This window comes from Archocentrus centrarchus, chromosome 5 (assembly GCF_007364275.1).
Source record: "Archocentrus centrarchus isolate MPI-CPG fArcCen1 chromosome 5, fArcCen1, whole genome shotgun sequence".
Taxonomy (NCBI): Eukaryota; Metazoa; Chordata; class Actinopteri; order Cichliformes; family Cichlidae; genus Archocentrus; species Archocentrus centrarchus.
In genome coordinates, this window is record NC_044350.1 from 31,041,290 (window position 1) to 31,062,191 (window position 20,902).

Sequence of the window (20,902 nt, forward strand, 5' to 3'; positions counted from 1 at the left end):
CTTGATATGTGGAAGAAAAAAAAATGCCATTAATGAAAGTACTTCCATTAGTTTGAGATATGTTTTACAAAGCCAGAGGTATTAAACAAAACCAGTTTATTTGCTACAAAGTTAAAGTTCTTCTAAGTGTGGTGATTGCACAATTTTTGCCAGGGGTTATATAAGATGATACACTATTGTACACGGGAATGGAAATAAAGTCGGGCGGCTGCAGGTCATTAAAAAATACACATTTCATTAAAATGTAAACTTAAAAGAAAAAAAAAAAAAAAAACAAAAAAAAAAAAAAAAACAAGTTGTCAGGGCTTTAAATTCATATCCTGCGCATGCAAGGTATGTATGATAAATTCAGTAGAATTTATTAAGTGCCAAGTATATTTATTCCTGTGCTTGATCTTTTTTAGATGAAACTAATTTCATTATAAAATAACCCACTACTTTTACAGAAATTAAATTGAGTTTTTTTTTCCTCTAATAGTCAGGTTAAAAAACAAAAAACAAAGTAATCAGGTACGTGAGTAAAATGTTTCAATATATTTTCCATCCCTGGTTAAAATGTTAATACATTATATAGAAGCTTCTTGTTGAACCAGAATTATTTGACAATCTAATCAAGAAAGAAAAAACTTGTAGTGAGAAGTTTGGACGCTTGACTGAACTGATTTGACAGCAGCACACGGTTATATTCACTGAGGTGTTGTGATATCTCGGGACATCGAAGGCGACCGGAAGCATCAGATGGCTCCAAATTTCCCCTCCTGTGAAGTCCGCTTTTACAAACGAGTGAGCATCTCGAGCTTACTTTGGAGCTTTGGTCCTCGGTATCTTTCTGCTCCTTTGTGCTCTGTTCTAAATCGTGTCCATCAAAACCTGAAGTCCAGCAGCAGCTCATATGGTTTGGCTCACCACATAATCAGTAATGTTAAATAAATTATAATAAATAAACATAAAATAAAACAAGGATCGGATTAATTTCAGAATAAGAGTCCAGTGCTGTTTCTTGAAGTGATCTGCCCTTACCTTTGTGCTTAATTTAAATATCCTCTTCTATTTTAAATAAATAAAAGTATCAGTGTCAGCAGCCTCAGATTCTGGCTGTTTGGTCTGCGTGAGGCCGTCTCATTGGTGTCTTCCTGATCTTACGGAGCCACGTAAAAATAGATGTGTGGTCTTTTACTGAAAGGTCACCAATAATGTTTCCATGGTAACAGAAGGCATGAGGTTGCTGTGGCAACGCCAGTTGTTGAACCTCTGACCTGATCCATCCGCAGATCTCGTCCGGTTTGGTGCTCCAGAGCTCCAGGTTCGGGTTCTCGAGGCTCTGTGGTGATCTGGATTTGTGCTGGTTCTTGGTCTGGCTCGGGTTCGTGTCAGTCAGAGAGCGGCTGGACGAACGAAGAAGGGAACAACCCTCTCTGGTCTGGTTCGTCCTCTATGTAACCATGCTACACACACACACACACACACACACACACACACACCTTAGTGTTTACTGGACATTTAGAGAAACATGGGGGTTTGAAGAGAGTGTGAGTAATGTGGATGGACTGGCAGAGTTGAGGCTGTAGCCATCCCAAATGTTTTAATTACTTTAAGTTAAGAGAAGCAGAAGAAAAACTGCAAAAATCGCTCATTTTCAGGGTTTGGGTTCTAGAGCTTCATCGGGTAAATGGATAATGAGACCAATTCAAGGGTCCCCGTGCCCAGATCCAGATGGTTGATGTATGAATATGTTCAAAGTATGTTCTGCTCCACCACAGGTACCCCAGTAAAAATGTATCCGCCTTTGTAACAGTGAAAACCCAGGATTGAACCTGAAGCTTACCCCTCTATAAGCCTCAAACCCTCCTCAGTAGAACAAGCCTCTGTCCATATACCTGTATGCACTCACACAGTTTGATGTCCATGTATTTTTACATAAACCTGGGGCTACCACTGTGAGACTCTCCATCCCGCTGGCCAGGGCACTAATCAGAGGTCAGGTTATTGATACCTACCCACCAATCATTGTCCTCCTGTCCCAGGACCACCAGCACCTGGCCCTCAGAAAAGCTTAGCTCGTCGTGGTGGTCGGCCTGGCAGTCGTACAGCGCCTGAACGCGACGATTAGATGCTCCCCGAGGCTGATCGACAGAACAAATAATGCTTAACAATATTGCACTGTAGCGGTTATAATTTTATTACACTTTTAATTGGCTTAATTAGATCATTAAAATAAATACTTCAAAAATATTAAATATATTATTAAGTATACACAGACAAAAATATTACGTAGATAAAACACCATCATATATGATCCACGCCATCCAGGTCATGATGCTCTCTGGAGCTTGAAAAAAGGTGACTGAACGTTAAGTTTTTGAAGATGTTTGGAAGACAGAAGATTTGAAGGAGTATAAGAAGGCGTCCATGTCCACTGTGAACAACCGTCACCAAACATACGATGCAGTCTTGAGCGCCCTATCCTGGTGCCTCAATTCCTACTCACATCTTACTTCACGTGACCTCAAGAGGTCACTTGATAGAGTGGGGGAAGGTCTCACAGTGGGTCAGTGATGACTCCCACTAGGGTTTAAATACCTGGGACTCTCCACCACATCGTTTTAGAACTGAAGCCTCTTGGATGAGAAGTGAAAGTCCAGTCGCCTTTTTTTTCAAGCCCCGGAGATTTATAGCCTAAATTTAGCTTTCTTTTTCTAGCAATGACCTTTGCTTTTCCAGAGTTTGCATGTTCTCCCTGGGCCTGTGTGGGTTTCATCCAGCTTCCTCACATAGCCCAAAGACATGCAATTTTAGTTAATTGGCAATTCTAAATTGCAGGGTATGTAAGAGTAAATATGAGTTGTAAAGGGCACTTTGAGTGGTCAGAATGCCCAGAAGGTCATCAATGTGGGTTCAGTTTGTGAAGATTATGTCAGTGAATATCACATAAAGTAATGTTTTTTGTGGTAAACCAGCGTGTTCGACTCCCTGCATCACAAAAAGGAGTTTTAGGTGATTACTGGTTTGTTGATGTTTGTTTTAGAAAAACAAAAAACAAAACTAAGGCATTAGATGGTTGCCAGGAAGTAAATTTTTTACAGATCTCACCAGTGATCTGCGAGGAAGTGGCTGAGGGGCGGGGCCTCTGCTGTCATTCTCAAAGCTCTGAGAGCGGTGATTGGAGGGAGAGCCGTTGATCGGTACCTTATTGTTGGGGTTCTGGAAGTGGGAGGAGCCACCTTCACTGTCCGCCCGCCGAAAACCTCAGACACAAAGATTCATGTAAATATCTGTGTTTTAAGGAAATTGTCATTCATGCAGGGACATAATTACTTTTTAATTAAGCCAAAAATAGGTTTTACAATTTAATAATGGAGAAAAAAAAATCTACATTGTTAGGTAAAATTAACTAAAGTGACAAAAGGAAATGATTTAAATGTGGAATTTGATTTTGATAACAAAGTTACCAACAGAATAAGAGAGTGGCTACTTTGAAGATTCTCAAATTTAAAACAGATTTATTTTTGTTTGCTATCATGTTCATTTGTTCTACCAACAAATGAGTACAATGTATCTAGGTTTTTGACAAGTATTACTTTATAAGTCCAGTACAAGTTTTCATATATCAGTTATTATGAATATCACCCTCTGATTCGGTTTACTGCTTGGTCCGATAAAGTAACCATTTTTATTTGACCAGCTCAAACACTAACCCATGTGCTGTTATATAAGACCAGAAAAACTGGCAAATTCTCAGGTGAGGTTCTGGAATTTTTACTAAAATTGCAACCAAAACTGCAGCCAATTATTTATTCTTTTAATAAAAACAAACAACTGCCACAGAAGTTAATGTAAACTAAACCTTTAAGAATATTGGCTTAAAAGTCCAAATGTATCCTGAGATTTTGTCTGTTGGCTCATGCTGTCAGTGAACATTTATCACAGGTAGGTGTGATAGATTTAACAGACTCCTAACAGCTAAAACAGACTCAGGTCTGAGAGGATGTTTCTGGACAGGAAGTACCTCTGTCGGATCGTTCAGTCAGCGAGCAGAGAGGAGAAGACGGACTGCAGAAACAGAGAGACAGGGAAGGGGAGGAGGAGTCAGTTTTATTGTCAGTGATGTTTTAAAGCCGAGTACTCTGACCTGTAATTCACCTCCTATCCACGAGAGGTCACTACAGTCTGCTTATTTGAGTAGGAGCTGCTTTGCCTTTTTCAGGCCTTAATTATAAAGATGAAGTCCTGACTTTAGCCTTTTATATCCTCTTTGGTTCTTATGCAGTCTTGTTTGAAATAATCAACAACAGACAAATTCTACATCTGTTGTATTAAATTTACTTTGACAAATTTGCTACATGTTTAAATTTAAATTAAATCTCATAGAATTAATTTCTCTCAGTTTTGCTTGAAATTTTGTTCTCCAGGTTTAAATTTTGGATAACATGAGTCAAATAGCACCTTCATCTCTGTGACATCCCTCCACAGAGCCAATCACCAGCGTCATACCCGGCAGCACCGCGCAGGCAAATTTGAGATTCTTTCAAATTGAGGATACAAAAACAACGAAATTCAGTGGAATATATGTACTGTACATATCAAACTGCTGGAGCTACCAAAAGAAAACACAATACAAACTCTAAGTAGACACATGATCATCATCATTGCAGGAGCTATTGCAATGATGATGATGATGGTTGTTGTGAAACTGGTTTTGAGCCAGATTCTTCCTGGATGTTCTCAGTTCAGTGTTATGGATACGCACACACACTTCCTGAAGGAGGAGGAGTCCGGACCGCTGTATATCCTGGGACTGGTTGGCAACCCATAATCTACACACACACACACACACACACACACACACACACACACACACACGCAGTTAATAACACACCATCACTGTGACTGATTAATTGCAGTGTGCCTCTCAGATGTTACCGTGCTTACCAGATTCTGAGCAGCTCCTCTTGTGTCGGACGGCGATGGGAGAGGGAGGAGTTGTCTTTCTGTTTCCTGTCAGGGGGAAGAAGACCTCACCCTCTTCCTCCTCTTCCTCCCCCATTCCATCTCCTCCAGAAGGAGGAGGAGGAGGAGGAACATTGGGAGCTGGAGGCCAAAAGAGAGCAGGGAGTTTTTTGTTTTTTTTTAGTCAGGTGGCAGGTGAAGCCAGAGAAAAGCCTTGAACCAAATAAAAATCATACAACAAGCTCACCTTTGACCCTGGGGGGCAGTGGGGGTGCAGGGGAGGATGGGGGAGGAGGAGGTGGGCTGGGGACAGAGCCAGTGGGATGGCTGTGAAGCTCCATGGCCATGGCGAGCCTCCTCCCCACACTGAGAAGACCTCCCGCTGGTCCACCAGGTGTTCCAGAGGAGGACGACAGTGTCACAGAGGAGCAGTTGGACTGACTGAAGCTGAAGGGACGGGAGGAGAAGGAGAAGGAGGGGGTGAAAGAGGAGGACGAGGAGGAAGACGAGCGCTCCTTTTTCAATGGACCATTCTAAAAGAGAAGATGAAGCCAATAATTAGAGTAAAACCATTAAACCATTTATATGGAGAGATGGTTTAAAAGTAATTGTGAGCATCACGACTGAACTACAGATTTTATGTATTAAGACTTTTAGTCTCCAAAACATAACCAAAAAAGTGTTTGTGTGGCCCCCCCCACACAAACCGAGTAATCTCCTCCCAGACCTGGACCAGGGCATCACTGAGCTCCTGGACAGTCTGAGGTGCAACCTGGCATCATCGGATGGACTGAAATGTCCCAGAGATGTTCTATTGGATTAAGTTCAGGCAGCCATTTCATTTCAATACCTAATGGCAGTCAGGGTGCTGTTGCCTGTAGAGGTCTGTGTGTCCCTCCATGGACATGCTTCCCCGCCAAACTGGTCATGCTGAACGATGTTACAGGCAGCATAACGTTCTCCACAGCTTCTCCAGACCCCTTCACATGTGCTCAGGGTGAACCTGCCAGGGCACCAGTGGTGGACCTGCCAATTTTGGTATTCTATGGCAAATGCTAATTAGGCTCCATGGTGCTGGGCAGTGAGCACCGGGCCCACTAGAAAACATCAGGCTCATAGGCCACCCTCATGAAGTCTGTCTCTGATTGTTTGGTCAGAGACATTCACACCAGTGGCTGCTGGAGGTCATTTTGTAGCTCTAGCAGAGCTCATGCTGTTCCTCCTTGCATAAAGGAGCAGATGCTGGTCCTGCAGATGGGTTGAGAACCTTCTACGGCCCTGTCCAGCTCTCCTAGAGTCATCTGGAATCTCCTCCATGCTCTGAGACTGTGCTGGGAGACAGTGCTCCAGCCTGCATGTCAAGTGTCCTTTGGGCAGGATATTGAACCCCAAGTTGCTCCTGATGTGTTCATTGGCATGTACATGTGTGTGTGAATGTTAGATATGAAGCATTTAGATGTAGAAAAAAATGCTTGTGTAAATGGATGAATGCAAACATATTGTATATTTGAGGGCTCAAGCTAGAAAAGCTGTAAGAACTAGTCCATTTACCACATTTTTTGAGCAGTGTACAGGAAGTATACAAAGGAATAAAAAGGCAGTGATGTAATCTGAAGGACGATTTTGTAACAATCTTGATTCAGCAGGCTGTCAGTCGCCACGGTTACCTTGTCATCAAAGTCGTCGTCGCTGTCGTACAGATCGTCGTGACGAAGCCTCCACTCGTACTCCACGTGGACGTGATGGTCAAACTGGTTGGACTGGGCCTGCTGCAGCTGCGCACACACAGTCCAGTCTGTAAATACGGGGCGCCTAAACAGGCGAGGTTTTTGAGGTCTACTGACCAATCGGCTTTAAGATTTGGCTATGCTGAAAGTAAAAAGGGATTTTTTTTTTTTTTTTTTTTTTAAACCACTGGCCATCATCCAACAACAATTTAGTTGATCAGTTATTATATTACTATATTATTGTTGTCCCAATGATTAAAATAACTGGCGGGTTACCAGAGTGCACACGCAGTTACACATTTCTTTAACTTTTTTCACCTGCAGCAACATTTTAATCTTTTTATTTTTCTGACAAAACCTCAAAATAAAGATTTTCAGAAAGTTTTATTTTATTCACGAATTTTTTTTTTTAATCTAGTTTTAATTTGAAATTATTTTTAAAATTTCCCACCATTTTCATTTCCTGTGTGCTTTGACCTCAAATTTTATTATATTATTTTTGAATAGCAGTTTAAAAAAATAGTTTTATCACCTTCTAAATTACCTGTTAAGCAGGTTAAATTGCTCCAGGCTGTACAAAAAGTGAAATTTGATCCACCCTTTGGGGCTGAAAAATGAAACAACTGTAAAATGACAAAAACTGCAGTTCCTCTAATGGCCACTTGAGGTCAGCCCCCAAAAGTAGGTCCATCTCTGCAGACCATGTTAAAAAAAAAAAAAAAACAATAAATAACAATCTGTATCCACTTTACCCCTTTATGAATCCTGAATTTGAAACTTAAATTAAGGGTTAAGGATATAAGCCTTGATATAAAGTCTACAGATTGATAAATTAATTGAGGTGAATCCATGATCAGAGTGATGAACTCACCAGTGCCTCACACTGGGTGTGCTTCAACTTGCGGCTCACGTCCAGAGCGGATTCTCCCAACTCGTTCTCTGAAATAAAGATTGAAAGTTAAAATATTAATTAATAAACTATTACTAACTATCATTACTTTACCCAAAGCAAAATCCCCAGCTCTATAAAACTCTCTTGTCCAATAATGTCCTCACTTCCACATGTTAGGACACTAAAGATTTTGTGTATCCTTCTTATTGTTTTACATTCCTTTTTTTCTGGGGCAGGTGTTACCACCTGGAGAGTGAGTCTGGAGCAGGAAGAGATCTCACAGACATGATACTGTGTTTCCGATGAGTTTTAGTTTGTCTTTGCACTCCTTACTGTGAACTGGATGATGTGTTTCTTATTTGAAAGAAATAGTGTGTTACCTTAGGAGCAGAACTCCCGGGGATCTTGGATTCTTTTAGATGTGAAGAGCCTGACATTTTGCTTAGAAGAACATTAAATAACCTCTACATACTGTTGATACTTAACTAGAACAAGCGTGTGTGTGTGTGTGTGTATTACTGATGTGTGTGTTGGCCCGGGCTCTCAGCAGCAGTTTCACACAGTCGGTCTTGTTGTGCAGACAGCTGTAGTGCAGCGCCGTGTTTCCCGCTGATGTCTGTATGTCCACATTGGAGCTGAAGAAAACAGAAAGTGCAGGTAAACGCACAGGTGCACGCACACACACACTGAGCTGTAATAAAGGTTGCCACAGCAGACTAACCAGTTCTGAGCCAGGAAGTCCAGGATGTGCAGCGATGTCCTGTCGGCCAATAGGACAGCTAAATGGAGCGCGGTCTCCCCTTTCTCCTGATGGTAAGAAAACAATCTGCTGACTGTGTGTGGCTTTATGGGTATTGGATTTTGTGCCTGTGTGTACTTGTATACAGGTTAATAGTATATACAAGCATGTGAATGTGAGGTGTGATCAAAATGTTCTGGGAACTGACTCATAAAAATAAAAAACCTTAGCTGATTTTAATTTGAGCTCCACATCTCGATCACCTTCTTGTTCTACACAGCTATTTGTCCCCTTGTCCTTGCGCCTATCCAGTGCATGCTGGAGATTATCCTTTGTGTCAAAAATGCTGACCCTCCAGTCTGACTTTCATTTTGTTGAAGTTGAGAGACTCACAAAGACACAGATCCAGCAAATGGTCCAAATGGTGAGCGAAGACTGTCCTGATGTGGCCAAAACAAAACAAACTACAGTTCAGGTCGTTTCTGCTGAATGTTCTCCCTTGGATGCCTCAGGACGTTACAAACAGAACTTTGCACTGAGTCTCCCCACGGTGGACAAAGTCACAGCGCACAACCCATGAATTTTGAACAACACGCTCCTGGTCATACTCCTGATGCACTGCCTTTGGGCACTTAAACTGTGGACTCTTCTGCTATAAACTGCTCAGTCGTAGCCTAAGACCTAGCTGCAGTCTCTGCACATGGTTAAGGTCCGTGTTGAAATCACTGCACACACAGTGCAAATGATAAGTCATCCAGGAAGTGACCTTGAAATAGCAGCACTGTTACTAACTGGCTGGAACTGCATGAGAAGATGATCCTGAACTGGAGAAAGTTCTGGGGCCAGCTGGGGCCGTTCGAGCGACCTCCTCCAGGCACGTCCCACCGGGAGGAGGTGCCCCAGGGTAGGCCTAGGACAAGCTGGAGCGATTATGCCTCTTGTTTGGGCTGGTAATGCCTCAGTGTGGCCCTGGATGAGCTGCTTAAGTTACTGCCCCCGTGACCCCGTCTCAGATAAGTAGAAGAAAATGGATGAATGGATGGTTCCCATATATTTAATACCTCATATCTCTGTATATAACTCTGTGTAGCTCTTTATACCCGTTTATCTGTATGTGTGTACTACATGTACATCAGTGTTCAATTCAATTAAATTTTATTTATGCACCACCAAATCACCACAAACAGTCACCTCACAGTGCTTTATATTGTAAAGTAAAGACCATACAATGATTACAGAGAAAACCCAACAGTCAAAACGAACCCCCATGAGCAAACACTTAAGAGTGGGAAGGAAAAACTCCCTTTTAACAGGAAGAAACCTCCAGCAGAACCAGGCTCAGGGAGGGGGGGTCACCTGAGGTCCTATATTAAGTGTTTTTACATCTGCTTGTATACCTGTATGTGTGTGTGCAGCGGCTGGCTCAGCTCCATCCTCTGGGCGTACAGCTGGATCAGAGTGTAGATATCGCAGCTCTTGGTCGCCTCCTGCAGACGGAGTCGCAGCGCTGAAGAGGAGCTATGGCTCCGCCTCACAAAATTAACATCCTGATACTTTGACAGGATGAAGTCTTTGCGCTCCGGCCTGCACGACAAATATACAGGATCAAATTTGTTAAAATGTAAAAGATTCCATACTGGTGTGTGTGTGTGTGTGTGTGTTTTTGTCTTACATGTGGCTGTGTTGGGAGGGCTTTAGTGACGGACTCAGCAGGTTGGCTTCCAGTATTTCATTAAAACCAGAGTTACCGACATTCCTGGCCAGCTGGGGGGGGGGGGGGGGGGGGGGGGGGGGGGGGGGGGCAAACAAAATTAGGGCTGTAATACTCGTTCAGTTCAATTTGGACATATCTGACCACAGTCCTCAGCTGTGGACTTGTAAATGCCCTGCACAGCAAGACACTGGATTTGAGAAGTGAACTCGTCGCCTGCTGTTCACCTGAATGGATCCGACCAGCACCTACCAGCAGGTCTGAGGTTCCCAGACTGTCCAGGCTCAGGGACTGGATCCTGGAGACATGGACCCCCATTTCCCTGTGGATGCCTGAACACTCGATACAGGTCAGGATACCCAGATTTGTAGAGAGCCACCCGGGATCTACAGAGAGAGAGAGCCCACCTGAATACAGCCTCCTGATTGTAGAGATTTTCTGATTTATTTAATAATTATTGGAGAAATTTGTTGAATTCCAAGCTTTTATTTAATATTTACGGTCTTCATTTAAGCTTCCAAGCAATCTTTTTTTAATCTGTCAATTATTTACTTAATTAAATATGATTCAATTAATCCAGTAATCTTTTCATATAGAATCTGCTGTACTTCGTTAGTTTTGGTGCCACTAGATATGTTTTTTTTTTCCACAGATTTTAGATACTATAATTGATTGGTTGATTGATTGATTGATTACCTGGTGCTCCGCAGTCACAGCAGTTGTTGTTTCCCGGCATCCGTTTGATGTCATCAGTGATGGCTCGGGTTAGATCCTCCACGCTGCTCTCGCTCCCTCCTCCCCCTTTTCTTCCCCCATCCAGAGCCATACTCAGAGCCTCCTGCTTACTGTTAGTGAGCACTGACATCCAGCTGAGCACAAACAACGCACATTTTAATGCTGAAGAAAAGTACAGTACACCAATTTAGCATTATTACTATATTAAAAAACAAAAAAAGCATGATATCTCAATACAAGGGGGCGTGGGAGGTTCTCTGAGGTTCTTTTCTAAAAAATGAAACACTGACGTTATTTCTCAGTGATGATCTCATGGTCAGAGGTCCAGTCACATTGCCTCTTATAAAGTAAGAAAAATCAGCAGAGTGGCCCTGTCTGAATAAAGTCTGACTCACGCCACACACTCAGCTTCATCTTCAGCCAGGAAGTGGTAAGTCCGATTATCTGCAGGAAAAAGTGTTTCTTATATTTACAGGCATCTTTACATTATACTGATTATGTGTGTTTATTTTTATGCATACTGTACTAAATTATGCATGACTTCAGTGTATATATAGAAATAACACTTTAAAAAAAATTAATGAAGCTCTTACGAGAGATGAGGTCGAAGCACTTCTTATCCTCCACGCTGGGTTTAACCTGACAGGTGAGCAGGTTGAGTCTGGTAGGAGGTTTATTAGGCTGAGAGGGAGAGAGAGAACGGCACCAATGACATTCAGTTAATTAAAAAAAATGAATAAGAGACTGAGACACGCAGATTTTTCCTGTTTTTAGCTCTTTTTTTACAAAGTAAACCTTAAATAAGTTTAGTTTTAAAATTAGAGTACAGCTACTTAAATGTGCACACACACACACACACACACACACACACTCACAGTAGCATGTGCGATGGTCAGGTAACAGTTGTGAACTGAACATTTCCTCTTCTGCCACATTTTCCTCAACCTGAAACACAAACAGACAATTTTAGTCCCCTTCAGTGATACTGTTAGTTTTAGTGTGTTCACATGCTATCAGTGACAAGGTAGGCCACCCTAAAGGATACTATTTACTGTACCTTCTGACATGTACAGGAGCACCAGGTTGTGTTCAACAAGACTTGAATCAAGTGATAGAAAAGTGTGTAATGAGGTCAAATAAAAGGAAACCGGGAGTAACCGGCCTGCTGGTGATTAGACCTCAATCACGCAGGCCTAGAGACCAGTCAGCGACCCCCCCGGCAACCTCTGATTGTGAGGTAAAGTATATTCCCTGACGTGCTGGCGAGTGGCTGCCGGCTGTCGCTGAAAAGCAGGTGCTGTACAAACACCTCTTTCTGCCCACAGTTTGCTTGGAGGATGCCTCCTGGTGTACAGACGCTCAGCAGATAATGGTCGAGCGGTACTGAGACTTGAAAAGTGCAACAAAAACCAGAAGCAGAAAACGTTCAGCTTCATAACAAATGTTTGCATCACCACTTCAGAGGCGAATGTTCTGCTTTTGATTTTCGTTGAGTGTTAACTGCACTCAGAGCCTTTCACATTAAAGGTAACGTTACCTCGATTAAGCATAAGTATTTATACTGGACCAGTTGGGAATGAACACTTTTTAAATGACAAATGTCACTTTTCCTTAACCCACAAAAGTTCAGAGTCACACAAATATAAATAAAAAACCAGCACATGTGCAATGTCACTCTTTGTCAATTCAAATCAATTTTATTTATATAACACCAAATCACAAGAGTTCCCCCAAGGTGCTTTATAATGTAGCACAAAGATCTTACAAAATCAGATATTATTGTAGAGTCTTTATCTTACAATAAAAAGCCCCTTCAGGCGACTGTTTTTGTGATTTGGTGCTACATAAATAAAAATGAACTGAACTGAAAGAAAAGTGAGAATAAAAAAAAAACTGCCTTAAGCTGCAGAGACACAAATCTTTAAAAGAAGATGATGCAATGAAAATAAGATTACATAACAACATTAAACCAAAAGCTGCAGGGCTGTGTTATTTAAGTGGTTCAAGAACTATTGAAACTCAGACAGTAGCTCCACAAAGCTTAAGGACACTCCATTAAGAGCAAAAGTCTAACAAATGTAATTAAACTATACTTTAAAAATCCCTTCTGCATGCTATACTCTCTAAATGGAGTGTTAGTAGCAAATCAATGTTGGTCAAGATGGACCATTTAATAATGTCTATAAGAATGTCCCCATTTTATCAGTTTTGGTGTCTTTTTTTAACTGAAACTGTTAAATGTATGAGTGAGAAGTACTATTCAAGAAGTACCTTTATAATGTCAATACAGTACACACATTAAGATTAACTTAATTCCATTGATTTCAAAATAATTATGTTGTGTGTTTACCCGTCACTCTTCTTGTAGAGGAATCCCGTTCTCTCCGTGCCGTACTGTTTGTCTCCCAGCAGCTGATGCATATTGTACACCTGCTTGGGTAAAGAGTCCTACACACACACACACACACACACACACACACACACACACACACACACACACACACACACACACTATTTGCCTGTCCAAACAGTAATACACTGCTCAAATACATTAAAAGAACACACTGAAAACACATCAGATCTCAATGAGGAAAACACATCAGGCTGGATATGGACTCAGTAATGTGCTCAGAATGAAATGATACCACATTGTTTGATGGAAAAAAAATTATCAACCTACAGAGGGCTGAATTCAAAGACACCCCGAAAATCTAAGTGAAAAAAAATGATGTGACGACTCAATGGTATCAATTCCTTCATCCTCCAGGAACTGCCTGCATACTCTCGCCACATGAGGCCACCAGGAGGAACCCGGGGCCCACTGCACCAGCGTAGGGTCTGACAATGAGTCCAAGAATTTCATCCCGATACCTAATGGCAGTCAGGGTGCCGTTACCGGTCTGTGCGTCCCTCCATGGATAGGCCTCCCCAGACCATCACTGACCCACCAATACTCTGATTTAAAAGTATTCCTTTCATATTTTTTTTAAGCAGTATATAGTGTTAGAGTCAGTGTCTGTGTCTCTGACCTGCTCTGTGTGGACGACGGGCCTCAGCTGATCTCTGAGAGCACACAGCTGTCTCTTCTCCTCCTCCTGACGCTGCTTCACCTGCACACACAAACAGCTCATCTGTGCAGCTCAGCTAATGCAGAAACACAGGTTATCCACACGCTGGTGCCAGGCTTAAACAGGGCTGTCAAATGTCATTCAGCAAATTTACATATTTAATCTCAGAATGAATTATCATGAATTTACTTCTTGTTGGATATTATTTGGGGGAAAGGGCAACATGTAGAGAGCTGGAGATTATCAACTCTCATATGAGATAATCTCAACTCGCATCCGAGCAGCAACCTCGGGACTAAACAAAACGAAGCCAATGCAGAAGCACAGTTTCTCTAAAAGAGTCTAAATCACAGCCAGCCAGCCGGCCGGCTGGCCAGCCCCCCCCCCAGAGGCTGCTGCTGTAACTACTTCTTGTACCGTGGTCAGGACACCGTTGAGCTCGTCCATGTACTGCTTCAGCCTCTGAGTAGTGGAAACACACTCCTGCAGGAAACTGAACACACACAGAAAGATCGTGTAAATACGACAGAGCCAGTTTTCATGCATGTAGCTCTGTCAGTGTGTGTGTGTGTGTGTGTGTGTGTGTGAGCTCCTACTTGTTGTGGCTATGGTAGTGTTTGATGAGGTTCTGCAGCAGATCGACTCCTCTCTTTGTCTTAATCTCATTGACCTTGATCAGATACTGAGACAGAGAAAAACAGACACACGGGGATGCTGAGGAGGCAAGAACAGAGAAGAAGAGGAAGAGGGAAAAGATGCAGGTAAAGGTGGAGTCACTGACCTCACACATGCTCAACTGGAAGGAGCGTCTTTCCTTCTCGAGCTCCTCCGCGATTTCTCCTCCGCTCACCTCGCTCCTCACCATCCCGTACTGCCGAGCTAACTCCCTCTTCTCCTTCTCCACCTGTTTACTGCACACACAGTTTAAAGGCTTTAATTTAAGCAGCTGTCTGCTGCTAATACAAGCTTATTAAAGTTTCCAGTCTGAGATGCGCAGCATTTAAACATAAGTTAATTCAGCGCCACTCACAATCTGCTCTCATAATCCCTCCACGCTCTTTCAAATGGCTTCTTCAGATCCTAGAAGGAGGCACAGGAGGAAACTGGAATTATTATTATTAACTTCACCAGACACAGGCAGCAGCATCCTGAGGCTAAACGCAGAAAATTCTTTATTTTTACTGCAGTGAAATGTTGACAAAACTGCTCCGCCTGACCCGAGGCTCGTCATTGTTATGGTTTATATCAGGGATCCTCAAATCCAGGCCTCGAGGTCCGGTGTCCTGCAGGTTTTAGATGTGTCTCTGCTTCAACACACCTGAGTCAAATATAGAAGTCATTAGCAGGACTCTGGAGAACTTGACTGCATACTGAGGAGGTAATTCAGCCATTTCATTCAGGTGAGTTGGATCAGGGACACATCTAAAACCTGCAGGACACCGGACCTCGAGGCCTGGATTTGAGGATCCCTGGTTTATACGAATGATTCAGGTGGTATGAATGCAGTACATACAAATGATTGTCCTCACCCCCTTCACGTCCCTCAGGTCTCCTTTAACTAGAGAGTCCAAGAAGAAGTTGATGTTGTGGAGCATGCTCTTTAACTACACACACACAAACACAGGTTATCTACTGTATGAAACAAATACTGCTGAAAGGCATCATGGGTAACACTTTATGAACTGCTTAACATGAGAAACATTAAGACTGCAATAAGATATCAGAAATACATGTTTTATTTTAATGTTACACATCTGCTTTGCAAATACAACAACAGTAAAATCCAAAAACAAACAAACAAAAAAACACATTTATCTCACAGTTTGCAGGATTATCATAGAGGACTCAAAACCATATAACAGAAATGCTGTGTCCAAAATCACTCACCGCTCAGTATGTGGTAAGTTCACTATTTTGCACTGTTTTCTGGATGTACAGCCTAGAGTTAGAGTTCACTGGTGTCAGTGCAGTAAAAGAGCCCGTTGGCTTTAAATTAGAGGGCTTTTCTAATTTGGAAAGGACTAATCAAGGACGAATCATACAACGCAGACCAGAGGGTTCAGTTAATAGTTCATAGTTGGGAGTTTTTTGGTTAAGAGGGACTCTATTAAGCTTTTTTCTGAACCTACAAATGAGGTGAATGAGGCCTGAGTAGGAGCAACAGTCACAGGGTTTGGAGAGGAAACTGAGAGCTCTTAACCCACTTTAGACTAACTGGAGATTGTGACTCTTGCCAGGTACATCTGCCGTGACCTTTAACCTCTGTACTGTTGCGCTGTCATCGCTTACCAGGTTCTTCATGGGAGAGAGGAGCTCTTTAGAAAAGTCCGCCAGGCGGCAGAAGGCAGAGCCGACCTCAGCCTCTCCATTTGAGTGACAGTTGACCGACAGCTTCTCCATCGAATTAATGTACTGCTCCAAATGAGACACGTGTTCTGACACAGAAATGCTGTTAGTAAAGGGAGCAATACAGAAATGCATTACTCCTATAGCTGTTAATATTTTTGGGGCGTGTACCTTGTCCTGATGTGTATTTGGCTTTTGCAGCTTTCTTCATCTTGTGCAGCACCAACCGGTCACTGTCGAGAGCCTGAAGAAAAGGAAAAAAAAAAACACATTTGTGTGTGTGTGTGTGTGTGTGTGTGTGTGTACGCGGGGGGGGGGGGGGGGGGGGGGGGGGGGGGTTAATTCACCTGCTGACTCAACACACACACAGAGGACAAGCTTTGTGCTCTGACAACAGATGGCTACATTCCTGCGTGAGAATCATCCCCTAATCAGTGAACATCTCCACATTAAACAGCTGTTTGAAGCTGAAGCACCACTCATGAGAAATGTGACAAAAGTCATGAGAAGATTTAGATTTGTCTACTTTCAGCAGTTATTGACAATTTCAGAGTTTATACCAAGATTTCTGCCTTGATTATTTCTGAATGTGTCAAAGTCAAGCATGTGTATGACTTGAATGTCACTTGGTGCAGGAAGATGGCAGCTGCCGGTTTTCACGCGCTACTGTTTCTCACTGATTATTAGCTGCATTTTTCACATTAATGACCGCTATCGTCTGAGTATGTAACTTACTGAGTTATTACTGCTGCACATCATGTATAAAAATTCACCATTTAACTACGTTTAAAAAACATTGTTTGCGTGATTTTATCAACGCTTATGAGTTTTTCACGTTCAACTTTCAAAGTTGTACCTACACCCAAGATGTTGACACACACGCTATTAAAAATGAAGTGGGACCTGTGCTGACAAATATGACAGGAACTCAGCCATATTTGCACTCTGCACTCTATTGTGAAACTTTGAAATAACTTTTACCACATTGTGAATTTATTTTTGGACAAGTTTGAATTGTTTGTTTATTGTTGTTTATTGTTCATAGCTTTAAAAAAAAAAAAAAAAAAAATCACAATTAAAAGTAATGAAATCTTTAATTTACAGTTTTTCCAGCCCACCCTGAATGCAGCACCAGTATGCAGGCTCGAGGATATCCTTTAAAATAATCATCGTTCTGGCTCCTGCTCATTATTAAATAACCATAGCAGTGAATCCTAACAAGGATTAATTTGTTGCCATGGTAACGTATGCTGACTCGGTTGGGGGTACATGTTTGGAGCAGAAGGGCAGTTAGAGTGCGTTTTTGAGGCCAGTGTCAGGGTCAGTAACTCCGCTGATGGTGGTGGTGGTGGGTGGGAGGGGGGCCGCCTGCTGGTTAAAGGGGCATCCCCATTCAGACTCACAGACCTCACACAGCAGCAGAGCAACATCACAAGCTGTTTATAACCTTTAGTAGATTAAAATAGTTTTAATTAAAATCTTTTAGATCTAAAATGAAAACATTTTATAATCATTTTTAATGCCAAGAAGTGAATTCTGCATCTGTTGATATTTAAACAGGTTCAGTGCATTATCTCCACAGATGAAAGGTTGAGGAGGACATACATGCAAAGATGTATGTAAAGTTACTGGTTCAGGGGATCAATAGCTCTGAAAGACAAAAATCTGGACACAAACATTTCTTCTCCTGATCGTGTAAATGGATGGGTTCTTAGTGCTTTTCTACTCTACTTAAGCACTCAAAGCACCTTAAACAAAAAACACACACACACACACTCTCACTCTCTCTCTCTCTGATGAATGCATCAGAGAGCAACTTGGGGTTCAGTATTTTGCCCAAGGATACTTTGGCATGCTGGAGCAGCCAGAGATTGAACTACCAGCCTTCCAATTAGTAGCTGATCTGCTCTACCGCCTGAGCTACAGCCACCCCTTGTGTGGCGATTCCATCTGAAGTGCTACCACCACTGCAGAGCTCTGATTACATAACTAAGAGAGGCATCCAGATGATATAGAGAAGTCAGAAAAGTTAAGCAGCAATTCACTGCATGATAATTAACACGAATTATAAGGATTACCTGAGAGCCGTGGCAGACATGATTCTGTGATTCCTCCAAAACTCGCAGGGACACTTTGTGAAGTATGGAAGCTGGACTTACTTCAGCTTGTAAGCTTCTGTTTAACAGAAATGATCCAATTTTCCCACCAATAAACCACACAAGCAGGTTAGTCCAAATAGGAATTGGACACTAAATAAGAAGATACATGTACCTCATTAAGAGTCAGCCTTGTTGCTGTGCAACACTGCGTTACACATGGAAGATGCAGCTCTAGTAGAGTCATTAAAAAACAATGTGGGAATGTGCCACACAGCTGAGAGTTGATTTGATTTTTCATAATCTGTGACTGTTTTCAAAGAACTCTAATACATGAATCAAACATGAACACATGACTTCCTTGTCTTCTACGTTCCCTTTCACCGTTTGATTTCCTGTTCACGGTGACTAAGGATGCATCTGAATTAGTAACCACGACTCATCTGTCAAACCGCTGCCCAGTTCACACAGCATTTCTGTACAGTGGCTTTGATCTGGGGGAATAATTAGAATGTGTGGATCTTTGAAAAACTTGAACTTCTCTTGTATTAATAGAATAATCAAAGGCAAAGATGATTATGTGATTTTACCACACACACACACACACACACACACACACGTTTGTTTCAGTTGTTTGCTTGTGTGTCTAAAGCTCTGGATTTACTGATTGAACTACGTCCCTCACCCTAACTCTTAGTGACTGGGCGAGAAGGAAGGAAGGACTCTGAGTAGATTCACTGTTCCTCCATATCAAAAGGAACCAGTTGAAGTGCTTTGGGGCATCTAACTAGCATGCCTTCCTGGAGAGATTATGTATCTAATTTGGCTTGGGAATGCTTCAGTATAATCCCAGAACAGCTGGCGGTGGTGGCTATAGTGAGAAGGGTCTGGGCAGTCCTGTCTGTAACTGGATCATGGACGGATGGATGGATGGACGGATGGATGATATTGTTCTTTAGCTCATATACTGTATTCTTGAAAATGTTTTGAGTCTTATATACATATAGAAAACAACTCAGCAAATATAAAAATTTCGACAGACTGTGTGATATATGCATCTGCACCCCTATAGGACCAAGTGTTGAGCATGCCTTCCAGTGAGCCATCTAAATGCAGCAGAAGAATACAATATGTCTGTATAAACAATTACTGTATATAGGCTTTTATGGGGTTTTTTTTTAAACTATATATACACAAATAGTATAATATTGTTGGAGACAGGGTTTAAAAACTGTACACATCACACCCAGAGGGGGTGGTATGAGGGATTGATTGGAGGCCACAGCTGCTCATTTTTCCCCGGGGACCCTGAGCACTTAAGTCCGTCCATGAATGCAGGCTAGAAGCCAAATAATCAATTTACCATCTATGGATAATCTCATTCATCAGGTAGCCTTCAGTCCTGTTGAAGATGCAAGATAAGCATCTTCAGACTACTACCAGTACCTGCCACCCCTCCTCCTCTGTCAGTACTGACCTCCTCCAGCAGGTAGACGGTGTTTCTGCAGTAGATCATCTTGGAGGTGAAAGAGGAGGTGGTGGGAGAGCTCCAGTCCTCCTGAACCTCCTGCACGAACTCTGGTACCGTCACGCACTCCGGCATTGTGCTCCTGAGCCCGGTACACACTGGATAAGGACCGGGAGAGGACCAGGATAGTTGAAGTCAGAGTCGGGGACTGACAGACCGGTTCCACACAAAAGACCGAGGACACCAGGCGCAACGCAGAGTCACTAATAATACATAAAAATAAAATAGAGATTTATAAAATCCACGGTGAAAGGCTGAAACGGTCCCATCAGTGGTATGCCCACACCCGCACAGTCCCGTTAAGACAAATGAGCATTAACAGGCTGATACAAATCGGTAATTAAAGACCTGATGGGTGATTCGTCCGTCAGTGTGACTGAACCGCAGCATCAGCTTCTTTTCTCCAAACAAAGGTAGTTAAATCCAGCAGCAGATAAAAGCACTGCAGCCCTGACTGCACAAAATAACCAAAAATTAAAAAGCCGCCGGTTCACTGACGTATTAAAAGTAACGAGTCGGTATCCGGTAGTGTCTTCATTCAGAGAAAACCAGCAAACCCGCCCGTGTGCGGTCAGCGTGTGAACCCGCTGACAAAGAGCGGAGGAGAGGAGGGCAGAACCGGGCCCACCGGACACCGGTTCCGGGCTCAGATGAGACAATAAAAGCGGCTTCTGCTCTCCGCTCCGGCCGCTGCTTCATGTCTTTTCATCACCAGAAGATTCTTTTCCTGCTTTTGCTCCTTTATTCAAACCGCATGGAGAGGCGCGTTCACGGCGTACAGCGGCGGAGCCCTCTGTCGCGGCCGCGCGCACCGCTGACCGGGAGGAGTGGGAAACGCAGGCTCCTTCAAATAAACCTCAGCTCAATACACCTGCGTCCTTTCATTGTTCACTTAATGTCAGACCTGTTTTAAAGACGGGTTTCAGCTGGGATTACATTTCCAGAAACGTCCATTTTCTTTTAAAGTTATTTCCAAAGGAAACAAACCATGAAAATAGGATTAGCTGCTCAGAGACCAGTAATCTGAAAATCCCTGTTTGTGCTTTTATTAGACTCGTTTTCAGTGAAAAAACAAATTAAATTGTTCTCTACAGGCTTAATTAGAGCCAGCAT

The 20,902-nt window shown here is 42.5% G+C and overlaps 1 protein-coding gene across 1 annotated transcript; it reads right to left on the reverse strand.

Moving 5' to 3' along the window:
* Nucleotides 1-79: 79 nt before the first annotated feature.
* unm_sa1614 (un-named sa1614) lies at nt 80-20,473 on the reverse strand. The gene is made up of 29 exons (XM_030730372.1): nt 20,138-20,473; nt 19,739-19,992; nt 16,337-16,409; nt 16,109-16,254; nt 15,349-15,423; nt 14,850-14,899; nt 14,601-14,730; nt 14,416-14,501; nt 14,237-14,312; nt 13,781-13,861; nt 13,102-13,199; nt 11,627-11,696; nt 11,345-11,432; nt 11,147-11,195; nt 10,713-10,885; nt 10,269-10,402; nt 9,978-10,069; nt 9,703-9,889; nt 8,288-8,373; nt 8,086-8,201; nt 7,546-7,613; nt 6,615-6,722; nt 5,195-5,480; nt 4,930-5,088; nt 4,748-4,814; nt 4,007-4,050; nt 3,091-3,245; nt 1,998-2,123; nt 80-1,445 (listed from the first exon to the last, which is right to left on the reverse strand). Exons 2-29 carry the CDS (start codon nt 19,862-19,864, stop codon nt 1,371-1,373), a joined length of 3,024 nt encoding a protein of 1,007 aa, XP_030586232.1. The 5' UTR covers nt 19,865-19,992; nt 20,138-20,473; the 3' UTR covers nt 80-1,370.
* Nucleotides 20,474-20,902: the final 429 nt, after the last annotated feature.

What these genes read in the sequence shown, in the direction of transcription:
- unm_sa1614 (XM_030730372.1), bottom strand. Translation starts at nt 19,864, where the DNA reads ATGCCGGAGTGCGTGACGGTACCAGAGTTCGTGCAGGAGGTTCAGGAG. An exon ending in CCCTCCCAACACAGCCACAT is followed by an intron (nt 9,890 to 9,977) that starts GTAAGACAAAAA and finishes TTTGTCGTGCAG; the next exon opens with GCCGGAGCGCAAAGACTTCA. An exon ending in CACTTCCTCGCAGATCACTG is followed by an intron (nt 2,124 to 3,090) that starts GTGAGATCTGTA and finishes TCTGTCGATCAG; the next exon opens with CCTCGGGGAGCATCTAATCG.